General features: G+C 48.1%; 1 protein-coding gene across 2 annotated transcripts in view; it reads left to right on the plus strand.

The window, feature by feature from the left end:
* Positions 1–24,475, plus strand: part of BCAN (brevican) — a 66,863-nt gene that overhangs the window by 26,837 nt on the left and 15,551 nt on the right. For both annotated transcript variants that reach the window (XM_006113895.5, XM_089772442.1), the window contains exons 5-9: positions 1,570–1,744; positions 4,449–4,576; positions 8,115–8,408; positions 9,590–10,012; positions 14,038–15,360. In XM_006113895.5, the coding sequence (XP_006113957.3) occupies positions 1,570–1,744; positions 4,449–4,576; positions 8,115–8,408; positions 9,590–10,012; positions 14,038–15,360 (2,343 nt within the window). The remainder of the gene's footprint in view (positions 1–1,569; positions 1,745–4,448; positions 4,577–8,114; positions 8,409–9,589; positions 10,013–14,037; positions 15,361–24,475) is intronic.

Consider the following 24,475-nt stretch of genomic DNA (forward strand, 5'->3'; position numbering starts at 1 on the left):
TTCATAGAATCATAGGACTGGAAGGGGCCTCCAGAAGTCATCAAGTCCTGTGTCCTGCACTCATAGCAGGACCAAGCACCATCTAGACCAGTGTTTCGCAACCTTTTTTTATAAAAATTATAAGGACCCCCCCAGTACCTACAGTTTTCAGACACTTAATTTTTTTTCTACCATTGCAACACATTTGTTTAAACAACTTAATTGTAGCTGAGTGGGCGATAACATGTTTGGGTGTAAAAAGTACAAAAAGTATAAAGAGCCGTAAAACTGAAAACAAAAAATCAGTTTCTCCACATTTCAGCTGTGCTGACGTCCCCACCCCCCCAGATTTCTCTTGAGTACCTCTAAGGGTACTCGTACTATTGGTTGAGAAACACTAATCTAGACCATCCCTGACAGGTGTTGGTCTAATCTGCTTTTAAATATCTCCAGTGATGGAGATTCCACAACCTCCCTGGGTAATTTATTCCAGTGTTAAACCACCCTAACAGATAGAAAGTTTGTCCTAATGTCTAACCTAAATCTCCCCTGCTGCAATTTAAGCCCCTTGCTTCTTCTCCTATCCTCAGAGGCCAAGGAGAACAATTTTTCTCCCTCTTCCATGTACCACCTTTTTAGAAAAAGCGGCGAGGAGTCCTGTGGCACCTTAGAGACTAACTGAAGTGTAGGAGCATAAGCTTTCGTGGGCAAAGACCCACTTCGTCAGATGCAAGTGGGTCTCCTGCATCTGACGAAATGGGTCTTTGCCCACGAAAGCTTATGCTTCTACACTTCAGTTAGTTGATAAGGTGCCACTGGACTCCTCGCCGCTTTTGCAGATTCAGAATAACACGGCTACCCCTCTGATACTTGACACCTTTTTAGGTACTTGAAAACTGCTCTCATGTCCCCTCTCAGTCATCTCTTTTCCAAACTAAACAACCCCAATTCTTTCATCCTCAACGGTCATGTTCTCCAGACCTTTCATCATTTTTGTTGCTCTTCTCCGGACCCTCTTCAATTTCTCCACATCTTTCCTGAAATGTGGTGCCCAGAACTGCTCCCCAATGCTCCAACTGAGGCCTAATCAGTGCAGAGTAGAGCAGAGAACACTTCTTTCTCCTTTCTCTCTCTCACACACACATATGAGGGTGATGTAGGCGTCACAGGGTGAAGTTCTATGCAGAAGGCCGCACCGGATGATCACAATGGTCCTTTCTGGCCTGAAGGTTTTGCATAAGATCCTATGGTCGGGCATATCAGGCGCTATGGTTAAGCAGAGCAGGCTGCTGTTACATGCTGCAAGCTAAAAGATTGCTGGGGTTAGGACTCAGGGGTGCTTCCCTGTTCTTAGCCACTTCCTTTTGCAGACATAACTCGGATACTCCCCAGGGATACAGTGGTCTACTGCAGGCACCTCCTGTCTGCTGTTGGTGCTGGGGCCCGGATCCATTATGTATTGCAACAGCTCCATAGTTGGCTCCGGTTGATGGGAATTGTATTGTACTGTAGCTCTCTGCTGCCCTGGGATTAATGGGGTACCTGTGGTGGCAAGGACATTTAGATGCTGTTTCTCTCTCTGTCCTCTAGGGGTGGTGTTCCTTTACCGGGAGGGCTCCACACGCTACGCTTACACCTTTGCCAAGGCTCAGGAGGCCTGTGCCAGGATAGGGGCACAGATCGCCACCCCCGAACAGCTATATGCCGCTTATCTCAGTGGCTACGAGCAATGCGACGCAGGCTGGATTGCGGACCAGACAGTCAGGTGGGCAACTCACACGGTGGTGAGATTCTCAAGTGGCTGCAGCACTCACATGACACATGGTTTGCCTCTGGAACTCACTGCCACTGGATATTAAGGACATGAATAATGATGAGTTCCAGTATGGGGCAGTCCACTTCCCCTGTACGAAAATGGAATGCTTCACGTACCATTGCTACATGAGAGATTAATAAGACTAGGACTTTTCAACTTGGAAAAGAGAAAATTAAGGGGAAATATGATAGAGATCTGTAAAATCATGACTGGCGTAGAAAAGTGAATAAAGAAGAATTATTTAATCCTTTTCATAATACAAAAACTAGGGGTCACAAAAAAAAGAGGGGGATAGAGAAGAAGACAAAGAATATCTTATTGCCTCTGTGTAAATCTATGGTACATCCACATCTTGAATACTGTGTTCAGATGTGGTGGTCACATCTAAAAAAAATATCTTAGCATTGAAAAAAGTTCAGAAAAGGGCAAGATAAATGATTAGGGGGTTTGGAACGACCCTGCTTATTTCAAACTAATCAGCAGAGCATCCATACTACCAACCCCGTTATTTCAAAATAATGGAGTGGTTATTTAGAAATCTGTACTCTTTCCTCCGGGAATAACATTAATTTTGACATAGTTATTTTGAAATAGTGTTAGTATAGACACACCAGTGCTGCTATTTCAAAATAACTACTCCCTTCAGTAATTCGAGGTACTTACTCCCCAGTGCTTCCTGGGGTTCTAAGTCAAGGTAGCGCATCCATATTAAGGGAGCCTTCCCCGGGCTAATTTTGAGGTTTTCCCATAGTGTGGACACACTATTTCAATTTTGTTACTTTGGAAGTTATTAAATCGATTTTAGTTATTTCAAAATAGCTTCCTAGTGTAGACATGCCCTACGGGGGAATATGATAAAGGTCTATAAAATCATAACTGGTGTGGAGAAAGTGAATAAGGAAAAGTTATTTACTTGTTCCCATAACATAAGAACAAGGGGTCGCCAAATGAAATAATGGACAGCAGGTTTTAAACAAACAAAAGAAATTATTTTTCATGTAACACACAGTCATGAGGATGTTGCCAGAGGATGTTGTGAAAGTCAGGACTTTAACAGGATTAAAAAAATAGCTAGATAAATTCCTGGAGGAGCAATGGTTGTTAGCCAGGATGGGTAGGAATGGTGTCTCTAGCCTCTGTTTGTCAAACGTTGGGAATGGGTGATGGGAGTGGGATCACTTGTTGACTTCCTATTCTGTTCCGTCCCTCTGGGAGCACCTAGTATTGGTCACTGTCAGAAGATAGGACCCTGGGCTAGATGGGCCTTTGGTTTGACCCCATCTGGCCATTCTTATGTTCTCATTGCATAGTGATGATAATGACGTGTTCCAATAGTGCGTGGAGAGCCCCGTTCTGGATTGGTATCCCATTGTGCTAGGCCCTGCACACACATGTAATGAAAAGGTGACCATGTGCCAGAGAACTTCTGCTCTATGTCAATGCCCATGGCTGTATTCAAAACAAGGCTTGGCGAACTTTTCTCCAAATTAAACCCTGATTAGATCAGATTGGAATTTTCTACCCGCAAAAATCCCAAAGCGGATTGGAAGTTGGGGGGACTCTTGGACACCCATTGGTGCCCTACAGGAAGGAGTCTGGAGCCTGGAGATTGCCAGCAAACAACAGGAGATCCTGCCCTCCTTGCCCTTCCCGTGTAGCTAACTGGCACAGCTGGTTGGCTTGCAGGAGACTCCTGGAAAGGGAAAGCTTGAAAACCACTGCGCTAGGATCCCACTTTCAACCCATGGCTGTCAAAGACTCCCATTGATTTTAAGGAGCTTCCGAGCAGAGTGGCTGGGTACCTAGCCAGCGGGCCCTACATGGGCTAACGTTTCCAGAAGCAGCCACTGATGTGGAGTGCCTGGGTTGCCTCACATTTGATTTAGAAAGTGCTGGTTGCAACTAGGGATGTAACAGTGTAGTCGATTAATCGATAAGCAAAAGCGTATCGGTGAATGCTATAGACTACATGCATTTCTCTCCCCCTGCCCTTGCCAGTAAATTTTTTAGCAGGCTGGCCAGCAGCTTGGCTCAGTTCTGGATCCTGCCGGGTCCAGAACCTACCTCTGCAGTAGCTCTGCATTTAAAGTGTATTAGGAGCTAGGTAGACAGGCAGCCTGGCTCAGTTCTGGGTCCAGGAGCTCAGACCCCCCTTAGACAGGGGCTCTGCTACCCCGCACTGCTGCCTCTGTATCAGAGGCAGCAGCACTGGGTGACAGGCAGACGGTCCAGAAGGGGAGCTGGTTTTTAAACTGGCTCCCTTCGTGGACCAGCTACCTCCTGGTGCTCTGCACTGCTGCCTCTAATACAGCAACTGCCGTCCCCATCCCTGAGGACTATAGAATAGTCGACTAACCGATAAAAAAATATGAGGTTACTCGACTATTCATTGAACTGATATTTAACATCCCTAGTTCCAACGGGAGCTGCCGGTACTCAGTGCTTCTGGAAAAGAAGCCCATTGAGGGGACTTGAAGGAAGTGTCCCCAAAAAAAGGGGGCATCTGAAAATCAGTGTCCACTTGGGGAGGGCCTCTTTGCCAGCCTCACCTAAGTCCTCTGCTGGGGGCCGCCCAAGAGTTGCGGAGCAGCATCTGACCATCTGACTCCCTTTTTCTCTGCGGGAAATCAATACCAGTGTTTTCTCATTCCAGGTACCCCATCCAGACCCCTCGTGAGGCTTGTTATGGAGACATGGATGGGCTCCCGGGTGTCCGTAACTACGGCGTCGTGGACCCAGAAGATGTGTATGATGTGTACTGTTACGTTGAAGATCTGCATGGTAATTATGATGCAGAAGTACATTGTGTCCACCTTAATGGCCATGCTGGATCAATCCAGCCCAGTTCCCTGCCTTTGATAGCAGTCAGTACAGGGTTAGTATAGTACAAAGCTCAATAAAGGAACAAGCCACCACGTGGCTTGGCTTTGGCCCCGCAGCCTTGCCGTAGCTTTGAGGAAACTCCTTCACTGGATCCTGGATGCATGTCAATTGTAACTCACTCAGTATGGGTCTGATCTACTGAGGTTCTGAGCACCCTTTGTTCCCATTGACTTCAACAGGCCTGGAGGAGAACTGAGACTTCAGTTCCAGCTACTGGAAAACATCCTGGTTGCATGCTGAGAATCTGCCGCAAGTGACCAAAGCAGATGCCAAAAGTTCTGTCTCTATCTAACCTGGTTTCCAGGAGATATGGGACACAGTTAGGGCATATCCCATGTCCAAAGTTTTGGGACTCTGTTCCGTTTTCTGGTCCATCTCTTGATTAAGGTCTGGGAGATGCCTTGAATTGTTGGGAAAAGTGTCCTCTATCTAGACACATGCCACAGGGCCGGAATATACAATGTAGGCTGGGGATTTGAGTGGAGGGGATTTGACATCAGAAGGAGGGTTCCAAGGACGATGGGGAGAGTCTGATCTCATTGGTGACAGATGGCAGAATGAGGAACAATGGTCTCGGGTTACAGTGGAGGAGATCCAGGTTAGATATTAGGAAAAACTATTTCCCTAGGAGCATGGTGAAGCACTGGGATGGGTTCCCTAGGGAGGGGGTGGAATCTCCATCCCTAGAGGTTTTTATGTCCCAGCTCAACAAAGCCCTGGCTGGGATGATTTAGTTGGGTTGGTCCTGCTTTGGGCAGGGGGCTGGACTCGTGGACCTCCTGAGGTCTCTTCCAGCCCTGGGGTTCTATGATTTTGCCATGTGTTCTGGTCGACTGGAACACAAAGTTCATACTCTTTGTTTTGTGCTTACCTCCTAAACTCATGGATAACTTGGATGATAATCATATTATCTGACCTTATGGAAGCACGTTCTAGTCTTTGGTGGAATATCCCAGTCTCTGTTGCAGGGTGCATTGTCTCACTCTATAGCTTAAGAACAGTCATACTGGGTCAGACGAAAGGTCCATCTAGCCCAGTATCCTGTCTTCTGACAGTGGCTAATGCCAGATGCCCCAGAGGGAGTGAACAGAACAGGGAATCATCACATGATCTCTCTCCTGTCATCCATTTCCGGCCTCTGACAAACAGAGGCTAGGGACACCAATCCTACTCATTCTGGCTAATAAGTATTGATGGACTTAACCTGCATGAATTTATCTAGTTCTTTTCTCAATCCTGTTAAAGTCCTTGTCTTCACAACATCCTCTGGCAAGGAGTTCCACAGGTTGACTGTGCACTGCATGAAAAAAATCCTCCTTTTGTTTTTTTAAACCTGCTTCTGATTAATTTCATTTGGTGATCCCCTAGTTCTCATGTTATGGGAACAAGTAAATCATTTTTCCTCATTCACTTTTTCCATACCTGTCATGATTTTATAGACCTGTCTCATATCCCCCTTAAGTCTCCTCTCTTCTAAGCTGAAAAGTCCCAGTCTTTTAAATCTCTCTACATATGGTACCCATTCCAAACCCCTAATCATTTCTGTTACCCTTTTCTGAACCTTTTCCAATGCCAGTATAGATGAGGAGACCACATCTGTTGCCAGGGTCGCAGACAAGATGTGGGTGTACCATAGATTTATACAGAGGCAATAAGATATTCTCTGTCTTATTCTCTATCCCTTTTTAAATGATTCCTACCCTTCTGTTTGCTTTTTTGACTGCTGCTGCCCACTGCGTTGATATTTTCAGAGAACTCCCTACAGTGACTCCAAGCTTTCTCTTGAAAGGTTATAGCTAAATTAGTCCCCATCAGTTTGGATTCAGTGTGCGTGTCACAAGCCTGGAAGGTCGCGTTGGTTTGTTGAATGTCTATGGAAATGGCTTGAATTACTGGTACATGGACTCATGGGGTGTGTCTACACAGCACCCTATACTCGAAATAAGATACACAATTGGCGCTATGCCAACCGCGTATCTTATTTTGATTGAATATCAAAATAGCATCTCTTGAAATTTGGTGCATCTCCACAGCGCCACATTTCGAAATAAAGCGCTATTTCGAGACATCCCTTAACCCTTGTGGAATGAAGGTTACAGGGATGCCGAAATAGCGCATCCGCTATTTCAAGACCTATCTCAAAATAGCAGGCGCGTTCAAAAGACGCAGGGCAGCTATTCTGGGATGCTTCCGGTATCCCGAAATAGCCCCGCTGTGTAGACGTACCCAGAGGGTTGGAAGAGACTTAGGAGTCATCGAGTCCAACTCCCTGCTCAAAGCAGGACCAACCCCAACTAAATCATCCCAGCCAGCGCTTTGTCAAGCCAGGACTTAAAAACCTCTGGGGATGGAGATTCCATCTGTGACGACGCGTTGGGATTTTCCCGTCTCCTGCACCCCCGAAATGGCACAAACAGACTCCACCAGCCAGTAGAATAGGGGAGTTTATTGCTTCTCCAGGATACAGCACAGCACAGATGTCATCCGGTTACAGGAACTGGGGCTAGGAGGCCTCAGTGCCCCCCCTTGAGATGGGGGGTGGCTGGGCCCCTAAATCCCAGCGCTCTCCCTAGCTCCTTCTCCCCTGCTTCCCAGACAGAAACTAACTAACTCTGGGTATGTCCACACTACCCTCCTAATTCGAAATAGGAGGGTAATGTAGTCATACCGCAATTGCAAATGAAGCCCGGGATTTGAATTTCCCGGGCTTCATTTGCATAGGCCGGCCGGCGCCATTTTTAAATGCCGGCAGTTCGAACCCCGTGCCGCGCGGCTACACGCGGCATGAAGTAGCTAGATCGGATTAGGCTTCCTAATCCGAACTAGCTGTACTCCTCATTCCACGAGGAGTACAGCTAGTTCGGATTAGAAGCCTAATCCGAACTAGCTACTCCGTGCCGCGTGTAGTCGCGCGGCACGGGGTTCGAACTGCCGGCATTTAAAAATGGCGCCGGCCGGCTTTATGCAAATGAAGCCCGGGAAATTCAAATCCCAGGCTTCATTTGCAATTGCGGTATGACTACATTACCCTCCTATTTCGAATTAGGAGGGTAGTGTAGACATACCCTACCTTCCAGCCCTGCCCCCCAGCCAGGAGTGGCATTCCACCTTCCTTTGTTTCTCTCCCTGGGGGATAGCTGGTCAGACAGGTTTGGAGCCCCCTTTGCATAATGACTCACCCCCTGCCCTGCTGGGTCGTGCTACAGACAGCAGAGGTCGCCCACAGCCCCAGCAAGGTACCCCCACTATGTCACACCCTCCTAGGGAACCCATCCCAGTGCTCCCCCAGCCTCCTAGTGCCCCACTCGAATGTGGGCCCTACAGCCCTAGGAAACAATAAGAAATGGGAGTGGCGGGAAGGCCAAAAGACCCCTCTTTCCTGGGCTGGCTGAGACCCTCTTGGCTCTGATTCCTTCCCCTCCATCTGTGTTTGCAGGAGAACTCTTTTTCGGGACAGCCCCAGACAAATTCACCCTGGAGGAGGCCAAGGCGCACTGTCAGGAGCTGGGAGCAGAGATAGCGACACCGGGCCAGATGTATGCCGCCTGGAATGAAGGACTGGACCACTGCAGCTCGGGCTGGCTGGCTGACGGCAGTGTCCGCTACCCCATTGTCACCCCCCGGGAACGGTGCGGCGGGAGCCTGCCGGGAGTCAAAACCATCTTCCTGTTCCGGAACCAGACTGGATTCCCTGATGCCCAGAGCAGATACGATGTGTATTGCTTTCGAGGTAAAGGCTCCGTTGCCAGGGTTGCCGACAAATTTGCCAGCAAGGCCAGAAAGACCTTGGGGTGAAATTTTCCCCCCTCCCACCATGCTGAGGGGCCAGTGTTAGGTCTAGGGCCCTGCTCAGATATGGGTTTAAATGGGATTTCAGGGGTGCATTGGCACCGGCACACCGCCATCAACCTCGATCCTGGGCTCAAATTCTCCTCTGCAGGTGACTTGTGCTACATGCGAATGCACCATAATAGAACAGGGGTTAGGGTTGCCAGGTGTCTGGTATTGACCTGGACAGTCCAGTATTTTCGCCTCCTGTCCGGTAAAAAAAATTCAGAAAATACCAGACACCTAAATGTTCAGTATTTTCTGATTTTTTTCATAGCCAGGAGGTGAAAATACCAGACACCTGGAAACCCTAGCACCTGGGCCCAGTACCCGGCCTCCCCCCCCAGGGCCCTGACACCCTCACTCACGGACACTATGTTTATCTGGTTCCACAGGGAAGCTAAGTTCTGGCTTGAACAAGACCACAAAATGGCTGCTGGCAAAAAGCCTAAAGACCAAGAGGAAGCAATGCCTTCCCTGGGTCTTAGTGCTCCTATTCCTATTCTGACTCTGCACTCACTCTGAAAGGGGCCATGCTGTTTTATTTTTATTTATGTATTTATTTATTACTTAATAAGTCTCAAAGTCCTTTTCTTTTGCTCAACAAGTTTGGTCCCCCCCCCCAATTTTTTTTTCTTCAACAGATTTTTTTCCCCGGTGGTTTTTTTTGGGGGGGGGGGGGCGGTTCGATATTTTTGGTTCAACCATCTGGCATCCCTAACAGCCGTGCCCTGTCTGATATAGATGTCCACGTCTATGGCTTTGTTCTGTCAGGAAAGCAGCTCGTGAAGAGACAGACCCTGTATATGTTGCTCACAGTATCTGAGGGGATATTTCCGTAGCTGCTGAGGGCCCGATTTTGCAGAGGCGCTGAGCTCCCACATCTGGCTTTTGCCTCCGCTTGAAGAAACTCCATGGGAGTCACTGGAGCTCACCAGGGTGAATCCGGCTCACCCTTTCTGCCTCACTTCAACCACGTGGAGGGTGGTCCTGCTTGGGAAGGGTGTGGCTTGGCAGGGGCCTCTGTCCGAGGCCTACAGGACAGGCCAAGACAGTAATCTCCCATTCTCTTTTTGCCCACAGAAGAGACAGACTCTTTCACCGAGTCACCAGAAAAACACCGAGCCACTGTTCCCGAGGGCCTCAAGGAGATTGTGACAGTGACAGAACAGATGGAGGAGCTGCAGCTACCCACAGCGGAAGTGGAGAATGAGTCGAGAGGGGCCATCTACACTATCCCTCTTTTTCAGGCCACAACTGACGCTGAGATGCCAAGGCCAAGCAGTGTCCCCGAAGAAGCCCCTATTCCTGTCTCCCAGGGATCCCCACTAAATAATTCCATCACCTCCGATCTAGGACTTCACTTGCCACCACAATCCCCCGAGAGCCCGGCCAGTCCTGAGGCAGGTCTGATGAGCTATGGAGCAAAACCAGGGAGCCCAGCGTCTCCACATGAGGATGGGAGAAAAGGGGGAAGTAGAAATTGCACAGAGCCACCCAGGAATGGTAGGTGTGATCAAGGACTGGTTTGTAGGGTGATGTCTGGAAAGGAGTCACAAATGCAGCGTTGAAGGCATGTGCCCAAAACTCTAGAGTCCCATCGGGCTTTGTTGACAAGAAGCCAAACCGATTTGGATGCCCGCTTTATATTGAGAGTTGCGCACCTTTGGCAATCGTGGGTGAATCCAGTGGCTCATGTCAGTTGGACCCATTGTCAGCACCTCTCCTGATATTTTCACTGGCCATATTGATGGGGAGAGCTGGTTGAAGAACCAGTAGAACAAAAGATAATGTTCATTTTGGGATTTTTTTTATCTGTTTCTTTGAAACCTCAATGAAATGCTCTGAAATGTTTCCATCCTGGGGGAATCAAAAAACTAAAAAACATTTGTCAGACACATTCAGCTTCTTTTTCCTCCTGGTTGAAATTACATGAAAAATCCAATTGTACCAAATTCCCATTCGCTTGAACTAGAGTCGGGCTTAGGGAAAGTCATGGCAGGTTGGGAACTTGGATCCAAGATGGTTGCTGGCTACTTCCTGTCTTCCTCATTGAATGCAATAAAAGGGGCAAAAAGAGAGGGGGGAAATCACATAGGGTATGTCTACACTACCCCGCTAGTTCGAACTAGCGGAGTAATGTATGCATACCGCACTTGCTAATGAAGCCCGGGATTTGAATTTCCCGGGCTTCATTAGCATAAGCGGGGAGCCGCCATTTTTAAATCCCCGCTGCTTCGAACCCCGTGTAGCGCGGCTACACGGGGCTCGAACTAGGTAGTTCGGACTAGGGTCCTATTCCGAACTACCGGTACTCCTCGTGAAACGAGGTGTACCGGTAGTTCGGAATAGGCACCCTAGTCCGAACTACCTAGTTCGAGCCCCGTGTAGCCGCGCTACACGGGGTTCGAAGCAGCGGGGATTTAAAAATGGCGGCTCCCCGCTTATGCTAATGAAGCCCGGGAAATTCAAATCCCGGGCTTCATTAGCAAGTGCGGTATGCATACATTACCCTCCTAGTTCGAACTAGGAGGGTAGTGTAGACATACCCATAGGGATGAAAAGTGAAATGTGCGCCCAGAGCCAGTTCATTTTGTAGTTCTGGCAACAAAGGACTCGGGACCAGCTCCTTCACCTGGTGTAAGTGGCCTCACTCAATTCATTTAAATGGGAGATGACACCATCTGGTTTATAATTCCGACAAATCACTGTTAAAATGGAGTTAACATTGATGGTAGGGGAGCAAAACATGGAGAGGGGATGGTCTAGTGCAGGCCTGGGCCACATACAGCCTGCGGGCCGCTTCCGGCCTTCCAAGCCACCAGATCCAGCTCATTGAAGCATTGGGGAGCCCCAGGCAGGCTCCCCTGCTTGCGCTGCAGCACCACATGCCGCTCAGAAACGTGGTTGCAGGGCACTTTCTCTTTATGAGTCCGGAGAGGAGTGGCGAAGATTCAGACTCTGCTCCTGTCTCCAGCACAATCCCATTGGCCGATTTCTGGACAGAAACTGGCCAATGGGAGCTGCCCCTTTGAATAACAGGCAGCCAGGAAGCACAACCCTCCTGCTCAGTTACTCACTCAAGCACATGGCTGAGGAGGCAGAAACATTTTAAGCTCTGCAAGCCTTTAGCTCTGCAAGCAGGCTGGTAGGCTGGTTTAGCTGCTGACTGGTAAGACTCCTGTCCAGAACCTGCCTCTGGCACCCCAGTCCCTTCCTTCCCCAACCCTCTGCCCCCCGCTCCTGCCATGCTACTCCACATGCACCCATACCTGCTCCCGGATCTGGCACCCCAATCTCCTGCTCAAGATCACAGTCCCCTCCTATCCTAGGTCACATGCCAAAACCCTGCACCCTAGATCCCTGCCCTAGGTCACAACTGCCTCCTTCACTCAAACTCCCCCCCCCCGACTCCATTCTCCCTCCTGCACCCCAATCCCTTACCCCAAGCTCCCTTCTGTACCAAACCTCTATCCCAGACGCCTCACCTCCTCCATTAATGCCATGGAAGAGTGCAGCCTTGACCACCTTCCAAAATCTTGGAGTGGCCCCCATCAAAAACTATTGCCCACCCCTGGTCTAGTAGTTTGGGCGACAGCCTGGGTTACAGGAAAACTGGATTAAATTCCCTTTTCTGCACAAACTCTCTGGCTATGTCTAGACTGGCATGATTTTCCGGAAATGCTTTTAACAGAAAAGTTTTCCGTTAAAAGCATTTTTGGAAAAACGCATCTAGATTGGCACGGACACTTTTCCACAAAAGCACTTTTTGTGGAAAAATGTCCGTTGCCAATCTAGACGTGCTTTTGCGCAAAAAAGCCCCGATCGCCATTTTCGCGATCGGGGCTTTTTTGTGCAAAACAAATCTCAGCTCTCTACACTGGCCCTTTTGTGCAAAAGTTTTGCGCAAAAGGGACTTTTGCCCGAACGGGAGCAGCATAGTATTTCCGCAAGAAGCACTGATTTCTTACAGTAGGAAGTCAGTGCTTTTGCGGAAATTCAAGCGGCCAGTGTAGACAGCTGGCAAGTTTTTCCGGAAAAGCGGCTGATTTTCTGGAAAAACTGGCCAGTCTAGACACAGCCTCTGTGTAAATTTGGTGAAGTCAGTTTGCCTCTTGTGCTTCAGTGTTGCCCTCTCACAGGGTTGTTGTAAGATGGGAGCTGCTCACATAGAATGGTAAGATATCTAAGATAGATACAGTGTGGATGAGCAATTTAAGGGCAAATGTTACAGAAAGGCTGTGATTATTAATGACATTTTTCTTCCAAAATGGCAGTTTGAATTGAAAAGCCTGGTTTCAAAATAGGAAAAGCCTGGCTTTGTCATGGTGAATCATTTTATGGTGTTAGCAGAAGTGTTGTAAGCAAGACACGAGAAGTCATTCTTCCCCTCTACTCTGCACTGATTAGGCCTCAGTTGAAGTATTGTGTCCAGTTCTGGGTACCACATTTCAGGAAAGATGTGGAGAAATTGGAGAAGGTCCAGAGAAGAGCAACAAAAATGATTAAAGGTCTAGAGAACAAGAGCTATGGAGGGAAGACTGAAAGAATTGAGTTAGTTTAGTCTAGAAAAGAGAAGACTGAGAGGGGACGAGATAGTAGCTATTAAGAACCTAAATGGGTATGACAAGGAGGAGAGGAAAAAATTGTTCTCCTTAGACGTCTGATGATCGGACAAGAAGCAATGGGCTTAAACTGCAGCAAGGGAAGTTGAGGTTGGACATTAGGAAAAACTTCTTAACTGTCGGGGTGGTTAAACACTGGAATAAATTGCCCAGGGGGGTTGTGGAATCTCCATCGCTGGAGCAGGTTAGACAAACATCTGTCAGGGATGATCTAAATGGTGCTTGGCATTGCTGTGAGGGCAGGGGATTGGACCTGATGATCCTTCAAGGTTCCTTCTTTTAGTCTATGGCTACGTCTAGACTGGCCCCTTCTCCGGAAAAGGCATGCTAATTTCTAACTTTGGAATAGGGAAATCCGCGGGGGATTTAAATATCCCCCGCGGGATCCAAATAAACATGTCCGCCGCTTTTTTCCCGGCTTGGGGAAAAGCCAGAAAAAAGCGTCTAGACTGGCATGATCCTCCGGAAAAGGGCTTTATTCCGGAGGATCGCGCCAGTCTAGATGCTTTTTTCCGGCTTTTCCCTAAGCCAGAAAAAAAGCGGCGGACATGTTTATTTAAATCCCGTGGGGGATATTTAAATCCCCCGCGGATTTCCCTATTCCAAAGTTAGAAATTAGCATGCCCCTTCCGGAGAAGGGGCCAGTCTAGACGTAGCCTATGAGTCTGTGATTTCATCTCAAGTGTCAATGCTGAAATATTTCATTCCGACTGTGCCTCTCTAAAACGTTTTGTTCCTCAAGGAGTTTTGCTATTTCAGCTTTTTGCAGAATGGAACATAATTTGAAATGTCGCCATTTTCCCCATGGGATGAACCCCCCATCTTTTCCACGCAGCTCTGATTGTTTGTACTGCAGGTGGCAGTGGGTAGTTTGAGCACTGACTTTTTTTCATTTGAATTTTGCAGAGGAAGAGCATGGAACTGACCCGGCGCAAACCTTGAGGTCTTCATTGGAGGGAGAGAACGTGACGGCTGCCATAGAGGAGACAACCCACAGCAGCCAGCAGAGATCAGATGGGGTGCCGAAACTAGTTCATCCCACTGCAGTGTTTCTGGGAGAGCCATGGTCCAGAGCCTTCCACACACAGGCAGACATGACTGATGGAGACTTGACCACCAGCCCTACGCATGTGCCAGCAGAAATCTCAACGAAACTAGCCAGATCCAGTGATGCGCTCCATCCCAATGTGTCTCATGGTCCCATTGGGTCGCACCTTGCGCCCGGAGAGGAAGCCACAGTAGAAGGCAGTACTGCTGATGTCTTTGAGGCTCATCTCCCGGGAGTAAGCGGTGAAGTGGATTTCATCCCTGGTTCCAGGAAGGTGGATGTGCTGGAGCCGCCGGCTCGCAACACCAGCTCCAGGGTCATGGAGGAGGACTCTGGGGTGCTAGAGCCCTCTCCTACAGCTGCGGCTTCTGTTGCCCCCACTGCAGGGTGGGAGGGAGAAGATCCCAAACAACCAGGCCAGGAGGCCGGTGATGGAGAGCTTTCTACGTACCGTACCCTGACCTACACTTCCTCACCGAGTAGGCTTGTTTCTGGATTGAGCAGCACACGCTTCCCTGACCCGGGCAGACACCTGGGTGCTGCTGAAGATGCAGAGCTATCTGGAGAGGCAGCTCTGGCTACCGCATGGCCAGAAGGCACCCCAGTGATTCAGGATACCCTGCTCTCGGTGCCCCCTGGTTTGGGAACATCCCACCTCCAGGAGAGCGAGGAACACTCGGGTTCTACTTGGCTTCCGCTGCCCGCCGCCACCCGCTCCCAGGTGGAGGACACAGGCTCTGTCTCCCGACCTGAGGGGACGGTGACTGTTTCACACACAGAAGCAGGCCAGGTCCATACCGCACTGCCCCCTGGTGGGGAATCTCCAGCCGAGAACGACACCCAGATGGTGGGACGTGAGTTGGTGGTGCCGCCTGACTCCAGCGTGCGCGGCCCCATCACCTCTGAGGAGGAGGAGACTGATGAAGAGCAAATTGTTCCCTCCGCTACCATGACAACGGCAGCCTTATCCCCCACGGGTACTCCCGGAGAACTAGAAAGGGACGGGTGTTCGTCTGCCCCCAAGGACGGTCTCACCTCCCTCCCTGCAGATGTCTCCAAAGAAGCATCGGGCCCGGCATTGGAGGGGATCCCTTTCACAGATGCCCCTTTGACCGCCACCCGCCCTCTCCCCGTCCTGCCAACAGACAGCGCCAGCCTGGGAGCGGGGGTGAACATTTCAGGTAACTTGTACGGCTGTGCTGCCTGGGCCCTCTGGGCGGTCTTATACACTGGCCTCTCGCACTAAAAACCGTTCTTTCACACTGTGCTTTCCTCTGTCTGTCCATTTGTCTGTCTGTCTCTCACACACACCCTCTTCAGCTGGATCAGGGAAGTTTAACGTTCCGGAGAAGCACATATTTGTCAAACAAATTGGTCTTGATTGCGCATGCACTTTAAATCTCTGCTACTTCTATGAAGTGTTTTAACGAGTGTTTCAATGAAAAAAACAAAACAAAACAAAACGAAGTACTATGACTAACCACGGTACTAATAAAGTGAATTAAAAGCTTTCTAGAACAAAACCACCTTGGCTAGATCTGTGCTTCCCTTTGTCTTTCGGTCCGTTGCCGTGTGTCTTATTGCAATTTTCCTCATATGTGTGTGTGTGTCTCCCACTGATGAACTAATTCTCTTTAGAATCTAAGAACTATGGGTCAGATTATAAATCCCATAGATCTAGTAGGCCAGAGGCTATGTCTACACTACAAAGTTTTTGCGGAAAATCGGCTGTTTTTCCACAAAAACTCGTGGAGAGTCCACACTGCATTCGCGTTCTTTCGACAATAAATTGACAGTAAATCAAAAGAACAGAGGAGTTTTCGTGCAATTGGTATTCCTCTTTCTACAAGGAAAAAGCCTTTTTGCGAAAGAGTGCTTTCACAAAAAAGCATGCGTGGACAGGGAAGAGGCATTTTTTGCGCAAAAAGAGGAACGAGGAAAAAGCACAGGTGCCCTGGTGGTCATTCTGTGCACACCTTACTTTTGAGAGAGCATCCATGCAGTCTGGATGCAATCTTGTGCAAAATTGCATCGCTTTTTCGATGCGCTTTTGCAGTGTAGACGTGCTCTTACGCAATACGTTTTTGAGGAAGATCTCTTCTGACAAAAGCGTCTTGTGCAAAAAGCCTGCAGTCTAGATGTAGCCTTGATTCTCATTTACCTTGAGGCTCCAATACAGCTAGGTCTGCGTTGTTCTCATGCCATAGCTACCATCTTGGCAGATGCTTCAGGGACTGAATCAAGACCTGCAGAGCTTAGAAGCCTGGACTGCTACTAGAGCAGGCCAGAAATTGGTTTTCCCATCCCATGAGGAGTTCCAGCATGACAGTGGAAATTTTCTCTGTCCTGAATTGGGATGAAAAGTTAAAATCTTGAATGTTTTTTGTAAACTGACACTCTGGGGAAAAAAATCAGTTTGGGTCAATGGAAACAGTTTGATCATTTTGAAAAGTTTCATGTGGATTTTGACCGTATGCCCCCTTTTCAACTTTTTTTTTTTAAGTATACATGGAGTTAAATTAAATTTTGAAAGAAAAAATGTTTGAACTGAAAAAAACTTTTCATTTAGAAAATGCCAAAATGGGATGTTTCTTTTCCCACTTTTATTAAAGCCAGGACATTCATTGAAATTGACTCTTTCCCATGAACAGTTTCAGTTTTGATGAAATCGGTGAGTTTTGGTGAAAAAAATACGTAGTCAAAAATTCCCGACCAGCCTTGTGTCTTGGGGCTAAGGTTCTCTAGCTGAGGGGTGTAATAGATTCCGCTCCTCTATGAGTTAGCAAAGAGGTCCACCTGGAATCTATCCTCTCCAATGGATTATGTCTAGATATTCCCATCAGGGACCAGGACAAGAATAGCATGAATTTTTTTATCTAATACATTTTTTTCATTGAACAGTGCAGATTCAGCAATGCTACAATGTTGGCAGATTCATGCGAAAAAGGAAACCAAATCCCCAAAATCCACAGTGTCCTGTTCTGTTTTGAAATGAAACATTTTGGCATTTTGGTTCAAAACAACTTTTTGTTTAAAAAATTCCTTTAAGGGTATTGACATTAAAAAAAAATGCTCCAAATTCGAGCAAATCATTTTGCTTTAGGTTGACTCAAATGTTTCATGTGATTCCCCCCTCCCAAATTTTCAGTTTATCTGCTGTTTTGAAATTTCTGATTTTCAGTTAAATTCGAGACAATTATTTCCTTGATTTTTTCAGAATTGTCAGTGTCCCGAAAAATCTGTCATTTACCCAATTTCCTCTGGTGTACAACTTGCAAAAAAGACACACTCCCTTTCCAGAGAGCTTACAACCAAATAAAAAAAGTTATAATGGAGATTGCCTATCTCCTAGAACTGGAAGGGACCTTGAAAAGTCATCAAGGTCCAGTCCCCTGACTTCTCAGCAGGACCAAGGACCAAGTACCATCCCTGATGAATTTTTGCCCCAAACAGCCTCTGTAAGGATTGAACTCACAATCCTGAGTTTAGCAGGCTGATGCACAAAGCACTGAGCTATCCCTCAGTGGTTTGAGGGGTACTCTTAATTAAACCACCAAACAATGTTGCAATAACCAGGGCTGGCTCACAACATTTTGGCACCTGAGGCGGGGAGCTCAAAAGACCCCCCCATGTCCCCTTTTCTCCTGCCTGCCTGTTATGTCTCTTGTGCCCTCCTTCCTCCAGCACAGCGCTCCACCATCTCTGCATCTAGAGCAGAGAGAACACATCTGCACCCGCAGCAGACACAATTTTCTACACTGTGGGTCCTACTGGTGCCCCCCCCCCCACACTCTGGCACCTGAGGCGGCCGCCTCAGTTCGCCTCATGGTAAGGCCAGCCCTGGCAAAACCATTGCAGTAGTGAATGAAGAATTAAATGTAATTATGGCCACCCATAGGCTACGTTTCCTTGGCACATTTCATATGAAAGAGAATGCCTTTTGCAGTATAACATTGTGGGTCCCCGATGAATCAAAGAGAAGAGCACCCCCTGCTGTCTCAAAAACACCACGTCCTAAGCAGACATCTCCCATCTAGTCACCCACCTCACCTGACCCAGCTCAGTTTATCAGCTGCTATGGCACAGTTCATTTAGATCACGGGGGGGGGGGGAGGGACACGGAGGAGGGGAGAGGTAAATAAGGACCTTTCTTCATAAGGAAATTTCAAGAGATCTACTCCCTCTCCTAATCAGCCACCAGTGAGCTGAGCTTTTCCTTTTTAATCTCCTCTCTCAAGGCTTGACACCTGCCATTGGTATAACAGGGTGGGGCTTTCACTAACCCATTTTGGTCAGTGCATGGTTTGTGTACACCATCACAGGAGGCTCTTCAGTCCAGCAGAGTAAAGTTTACCATGATTCCGTGGCTGGAAATTGAAGATAGACAAATTAAGACTAGAAATAAGGGGTGTGATGCATTCTATATTACTGCAAACTTTTAAATCAAGATTGGATCTAAAAGATATGCTCTGTATCCAACAGGAATTAATTCAGACCTATGTTATGCGAGTCAGACTTAGGTCAGGTCTACATTTATCCCGAGATTGATGTTCCAGCGATCAACCTTCCAGGGTTCGATTTAGCAGGTCTAGTAAGGACCTGCTAAATCAACCGTCGATGGCACCCCTATCAACCCCACTACCCCATGGGGTCTCAAGGAGTAAGGGAAGAGGTTTCTCCCATTGATCCCTGGTTATGTCTAGACTATGGAGTTTTTTGAAAAACTCCACCATGTCCAGGGAACGCATCTGCTCTTCTGACATTTTTTGCAGAAGAGCAGATGCGCTCTTTCGGATGCCCTGTCTTCCTCATTTCACGAGGAAGAAGGGCTCTTCCAAAAGAGGAGGTTTTTCCAAAATTTGACCCAGTGTAGGTGGGCCAAATTTGGGAAAAGCCTCTTCCAAAAAAACAACCAGAAAAAGGTACGCAAATTGCAAAGCGCAATTTGTGTACCTTTTTCCAAAAAAAGTGGCAGTCTAGACATAGCCTTCCACAGTGGGGGCACCACAGAAATTAGACTTAAGGTAGGTCAACTCCAGCTACACTATTCTTGTAGCTGCAGTTGCATATCTTAAATCAATTTTCTCACAAAATGCCGACCTGGTCTTAGATGGTCATAGTGGTCCCTTCTTGCTTTGCAATTTGTCAATCTATATGAATGTATGAAATTATGCTTGTGTTGGTGATCTGAGTTAGCGTTTGTGTACATGGAGAGTTATTCTGATGAACTATTCCTAACTGATTCCATGTCTTCATGCTCTTTTTCTGGAATTAGAGTGCCTTCTCTTGAATTAGTTTAATCTACTTCCAAAATCAATAGCATCCTTATTCCAGAATAAAAGGGTCTAAATCAGCAGTTGTTAATCAACAATAATTAAGTGGTTTAAATTCACAGCCTATCTTATTCTAGATTAATTTTCATGATTAAAGTTTTCCATTTAAAGCATTTTCGGAAAAGAGCATCTAGATTGGCACGGACACTTTTCTGCAAAAGCACTTTTTGCGGAAAAGCGTCCGTGGCCAATCTAGACGCGCTTTTGCGCAAAAAGCCCCGATCACCATTTTCACGATCGGGGCTTTTTGGCGCAAAACAAATCTCAGCTGTCTACACTGGCCCTTTTGCGCAAAAGGGACTTTTGCCTGAATGGGAGCAGCATAGTATTTCCGCAAGAAGCACTGATTTCTTACAGTAGGAAGTCAGTGCTTTTGCGGAAATTCAAGTGGCCAGTGTAGACAGCTGGCAAATTTTTCTGGAAAAGCGGCTGATTTTCTGGAAAAACTGGCCAGTCTAGACACAGCCCTAATGTGTGTGCAATTACTCAGGTATAAAAGTGCCTTACAGCAGGATACGGGTTTAAGTATCCCCATTAGGAGAACTGTACTTCTTTCTACTGCTGTCGCTAGGATGGGACCACTTGGGTGTGTAAACAAAGCCGTAGGAATTAGAGGGCTGCGTTATACAAGCTTCCAACTGTCTGAATCCACACCAATGTTCCCTCTAAGCTTTTTCCATCCATGTGCGGAATAAATTGTATGTGCACTGAGGCATGTGTTCATGTGTACCACCAGTAGAAACTAAAACCTGGCAGTGTGCACTCTGCTAATCACCTGGGTGGCATTTGAAACTCTTCTGAGTGGCTGCACAAGCGCACAGCTTACAGGGCACACTGGTTCACATCCAGAGATGATCACATCTTCCATCACCCACCAGCTTCGTGCTTGTAATAAGCCTATATACCTAAATTCTGCAAGGTCCCAGACTTCCAGGCCATTGGGTTGGACCTGACCCCTGGACATCAGCCTTCCCTCCCCCCGGCCTGAGCATTCTCCTGATGTGCAGGATAAAATTTCCTGCCGTCTGCAAACACCAAGGACATATCTGGCGTGTGCTGAGTTTGTGCTGGCTTAGGCCGATGCCTGGTACCCCGACAGAAGGAGCTGTTCTGCCGACGTAGGAATGCTGCTTCCCTGGACAACATTAGCTCTGCTGACAAAAGGAATTTTGCCGGCATGACTATGTCAGCTCACAGTGGGCTATATTTATTTTGCCAGCAACATTTGCAGTGCAGATCAGGGTCAACTGGAGAGGGGTTTTGTGTGTGTGTATATGTGTGTGTGTGTGTGTGTGTAGCTTCCAGGAAGCCTCACTGGGCACCAAGAGAAATTTGGGCTGCAGGTGAAGGCACGTTTCCTGTTGCTGAGAGCAGAGCTGTCTCGCGGAGGGAAATATCCCTTTTAGGAGCCCAGACAAAGCATTCCGGATCCTCAGACATGGGCTGTGTTTGGGTGGGACTGGAGGACTTCCTGGCTCCTTTCCCTCTTTAAGAAACTCACAGAGGCCCCACTCAGAAACTCCCCCGAACCACAATCTTGCAATGCTCCCTGCAGAAAACTAGAGATGGCTCCGCCACGAATCCGTGTGATCTCCCAAAGCCCAGTCGGATGAAAGCAAACACTGTCGTGGTGATAAATACCGTATGCGCTGCATTTTTTCCTCCTCTTTAATCTCTGCCCCGAGGTTGAAGGCAGAGAAGCTGTCTTTATGGGTGAGCACACTGATTTTAGGCACCAAAAGCCCATGGCGGAGCCAGGCCTAAGGTCACACATCGAGTCTGCAGCATGGGATGAAATGCAGCACTCCTGGGTCCCAGCCTAGCAGCCTCTAACCACGGAGCCATCCTTCCATACTTCATGCAGCTCCCAGTATTCGCCACTACAGGTGCTTTGGAGGAAGATGCAAGACCCTCTGCTGTAGCTAGATTTGCGGGAGACAGCCCGCCTAAGCCCTGGCAGAGATGCTCTTAAGCCTACAGGAGGTTTATACTTTATATCTATTCCAAATCTCTGTGTTTTTTTTTAAGTATTTACTTTTCTAAGTCTGGCTCTTTTTGTTATCCGCACAAACATCCCAAACCTCTTGGACTCCTGCTAAGTTCTTGCCCTCAGTGACATCTCACCGTAAAGAGCACGTTGATCTGCTTGGAAAGTCTGGTGCTTTGCTAGCAAGTGGGAAGGCCGGTGCGGAAGTTGTGGTCTTTGCCGATGGCTTGGGAGACCTGTGTTCGAGTCCATACTCTACCACTGACTTGGGTAGCTTGTTTAGCTTCTCTAAGGCCCATCTCCGTCAGAGGGATAACAGCAATGTTCTGCCTCCCAGGGTGCTGTGAGGACAAGTACATTAAAGATTAGTGAGATGCTACAGTGATGGGAGACAGAGAAGTACCTGGTTGCATTGTGGTGAGCTGGACCAAGACCCTATGGCGCTAGGTGCTGTACAAACACAGACCAAAAATACAGTCCTTCCTCCAAAGAGCTTGCAACCTAAGTATGAGACCATGAGTGTCAGGAGGCAGGGGGAGAACACAAAGAAGCGATAAGGGAATAGGTGTCCACCTGATAGTGGGCAGTTCAGCGGCAGCCTAACGAGACAGAATTATGTCTTGTTATTTAAGCAGTTAGCAACAGCTGCGAGATCGCAGAGCCTTTAGAGGCCTAGCTGCAGAAAGATTAGAGCCAAGCAGGGAACTTGACCCCCCATAGAAAAATCAGTCGGGGGCCGCACACAAGTGAGAAACAAAAAAAAAACCCCCAAAACCAAACACAGCTCTTCAGTGATGTGGCCTCGGACCGAGAAGCAGAAAGACATCCCCCCACATTCCCCTCGCACACCAGAGCCTACAGGGTCCCAGGCTAGTAGATTTTGTGTGCTCCAGCCCAGCTCTGGGGCAGCAGGGTGGGCTCCCCAATGCTGGGGGGCCCCCCTGAGCCTTGGGGGCTGGATCCAGGCAAGCTGGGGGCCACATCCAGCCGCAGGGTCTGAGGTTCGCCACCCCGGACTAGCAGGCAATATGGTGAAAATAGCAGGTCCATTCCCAAGGCTGTGAGTGACCCACAGGAAAAATAAACCAAGAACAGCTACAGATAAAGAAGTTAAATTAATGAATTAAGGACAGGAGGAAGGAAGTATTCAATCCAACGCTGGCGTCTGGCTGGAAGTGTGGTCTAGTGGGTAGAACAAAACTGTAGGCATCAGGACAGTGGAGTCTTGACGTTCAAATATATTAAGGCTAAAGAGTTCCCTTGGGAGCAGCCATGGGAGGCAGTTTTGCCTAGTGGATAGGACAGTAGCCGGAGACCCTGTCTTTGGCCTGGCTCTACCAGTAACATGGCTCAAGAGCCTATCTCTCTCTCAGTGTCATCATCCGTAACCCAGGGATGATGGCAGGTTTCCAAGGAAGAGCTGGGTATTTGAGCTCAGGAATGCGATTGCAGGACATTATGGGTGACATTTTCAAAGGCAAATGAAGGATTTGGACACCCATTTGCCGCTGCAAAGCCTAGCCGGCCTGTTCAGAACGCTGCACGCCCCCTAACTAACCCTCAAAAGACACCCCCCTTCCCCGATCAGTAACCTTAGCAGAATTTGATTTTTAATTTTGAACACTTGTTTATTTGGAAGCTTTTTTCCCCAGTTTTTAAGCGATTTAGATGTTTGCAGTGACTTAATTTTGTGCTTTGTTTTTCAGGTTTTATTGATTAACATTTTTACAGTTACAGGAAGTTATGGGAGGGTCCAGCAATGTGGGCGAAGGGGGGGAGGAGATCAGATAATGACTATGGCAGTAAGTGTTGAGATTCAAAAAGCTAGAGACTTATAATCATTAAAACACAAATTCTCAACATCACACGCCCAAAATATACAAAGTGCATCCCCTTGCATCAAACTCTGATAGGTTCTCAAGCCACACTTGGCTTTCCTTTGCCTCGCTGTGAGTTTCTTGAGCAACGAATGGAAGTATTTTTCCATCCCTCTGGGTGTGTACGGTAGGGATGTTAAATTTCGATCATTGGGCTAATCGAATAGTTGATGCAATTTGCATCGACTATTCGATTAGTCGATAAGGGCACCTCTGTCTTTGAAAGGCGAAAGCGCTGTGGGGAGCACAGGGCCAGTAGGGGATTTGGTAATCCCCTGCTGACCTGGTGCTCCCCGTGGCGTTTCAAAGTGGCAGTGCCACATGGAGCCCGGCGTCACAGCTGACACCAGGCTCCATGCAGTACTGCCACTTTGAAACGCCGTGGGGAGCCCGGTGGGGGACTCCCTGCAGGTCCCGGGCTGCATGCGGCATTTCAAAGCGGCAACGCTGCGTGGAGCCCGGGGTCTGGCCCTAGGCTCCATGCGGCACTGCCACTTTGAAGCACTCCTCCTCCTCCTTGCTGCCTCTTTCTGATAGCATTTGCTTATCAGAGAGCCGACTAGTCGTTCACACCCCTAGTCTACGGTACAACTGACACATCGACATTTATCAATACAAATCAAATCCTGCTTTATAAACAGGGAACCTGACGCACAGAATACAGGACGACCCCGGCTTACCAACAGCGTGCGTTCCAAACGTTTGTTTGTAAGTGGGTGGCTGGGAGCCCGGAACGCATTTTCCCATAGAAACAAAGTTATAAATGGTAGGTTGGTTCCCAGGCTAGCCCCACAGAGGCTTATTTAACCCGGGAAGTACCGTGTATTTGCCATGCAAAATAGCCTCCATCGTTTTTTTATTTAATCTTGCGTGCTCATGCTTGAGGAAAGGCAGGGGTAATTAGAGGGGGATGAAGAGATAGGTGGTGAGTCTGAAGGGGCTTTTGGGCATCCCCTGGTTACCACCCCCCTCTTCCCTGCGGGTTCTGCACCTCCCCATCCCCAAGCTGTTCCCCTCCTGCCGTGGGCTGCGCCTAGCTCTGGCTCACAAGGCAGTGGCGAGCAGACCAAGCAGAAGCCAGAAGACTTCAGAAGAGCAG

The sequence above is a fragment of the Pelodiscus sinensis genome, chromosome 22 (genome assembly GCF_052426305.1).
Source record: "Pelodiscus sinensis isolate ZL-2025 chromosome 22, ASM5242630v1, whole genome shotgun sequence".
NCBI classification, from domain to species: domain Eukaryota; kingdom Metazoa; phylum Chordata; order Testudines; family Trionychidae; genus Pelodiscus; species Pelodiscus sinensis.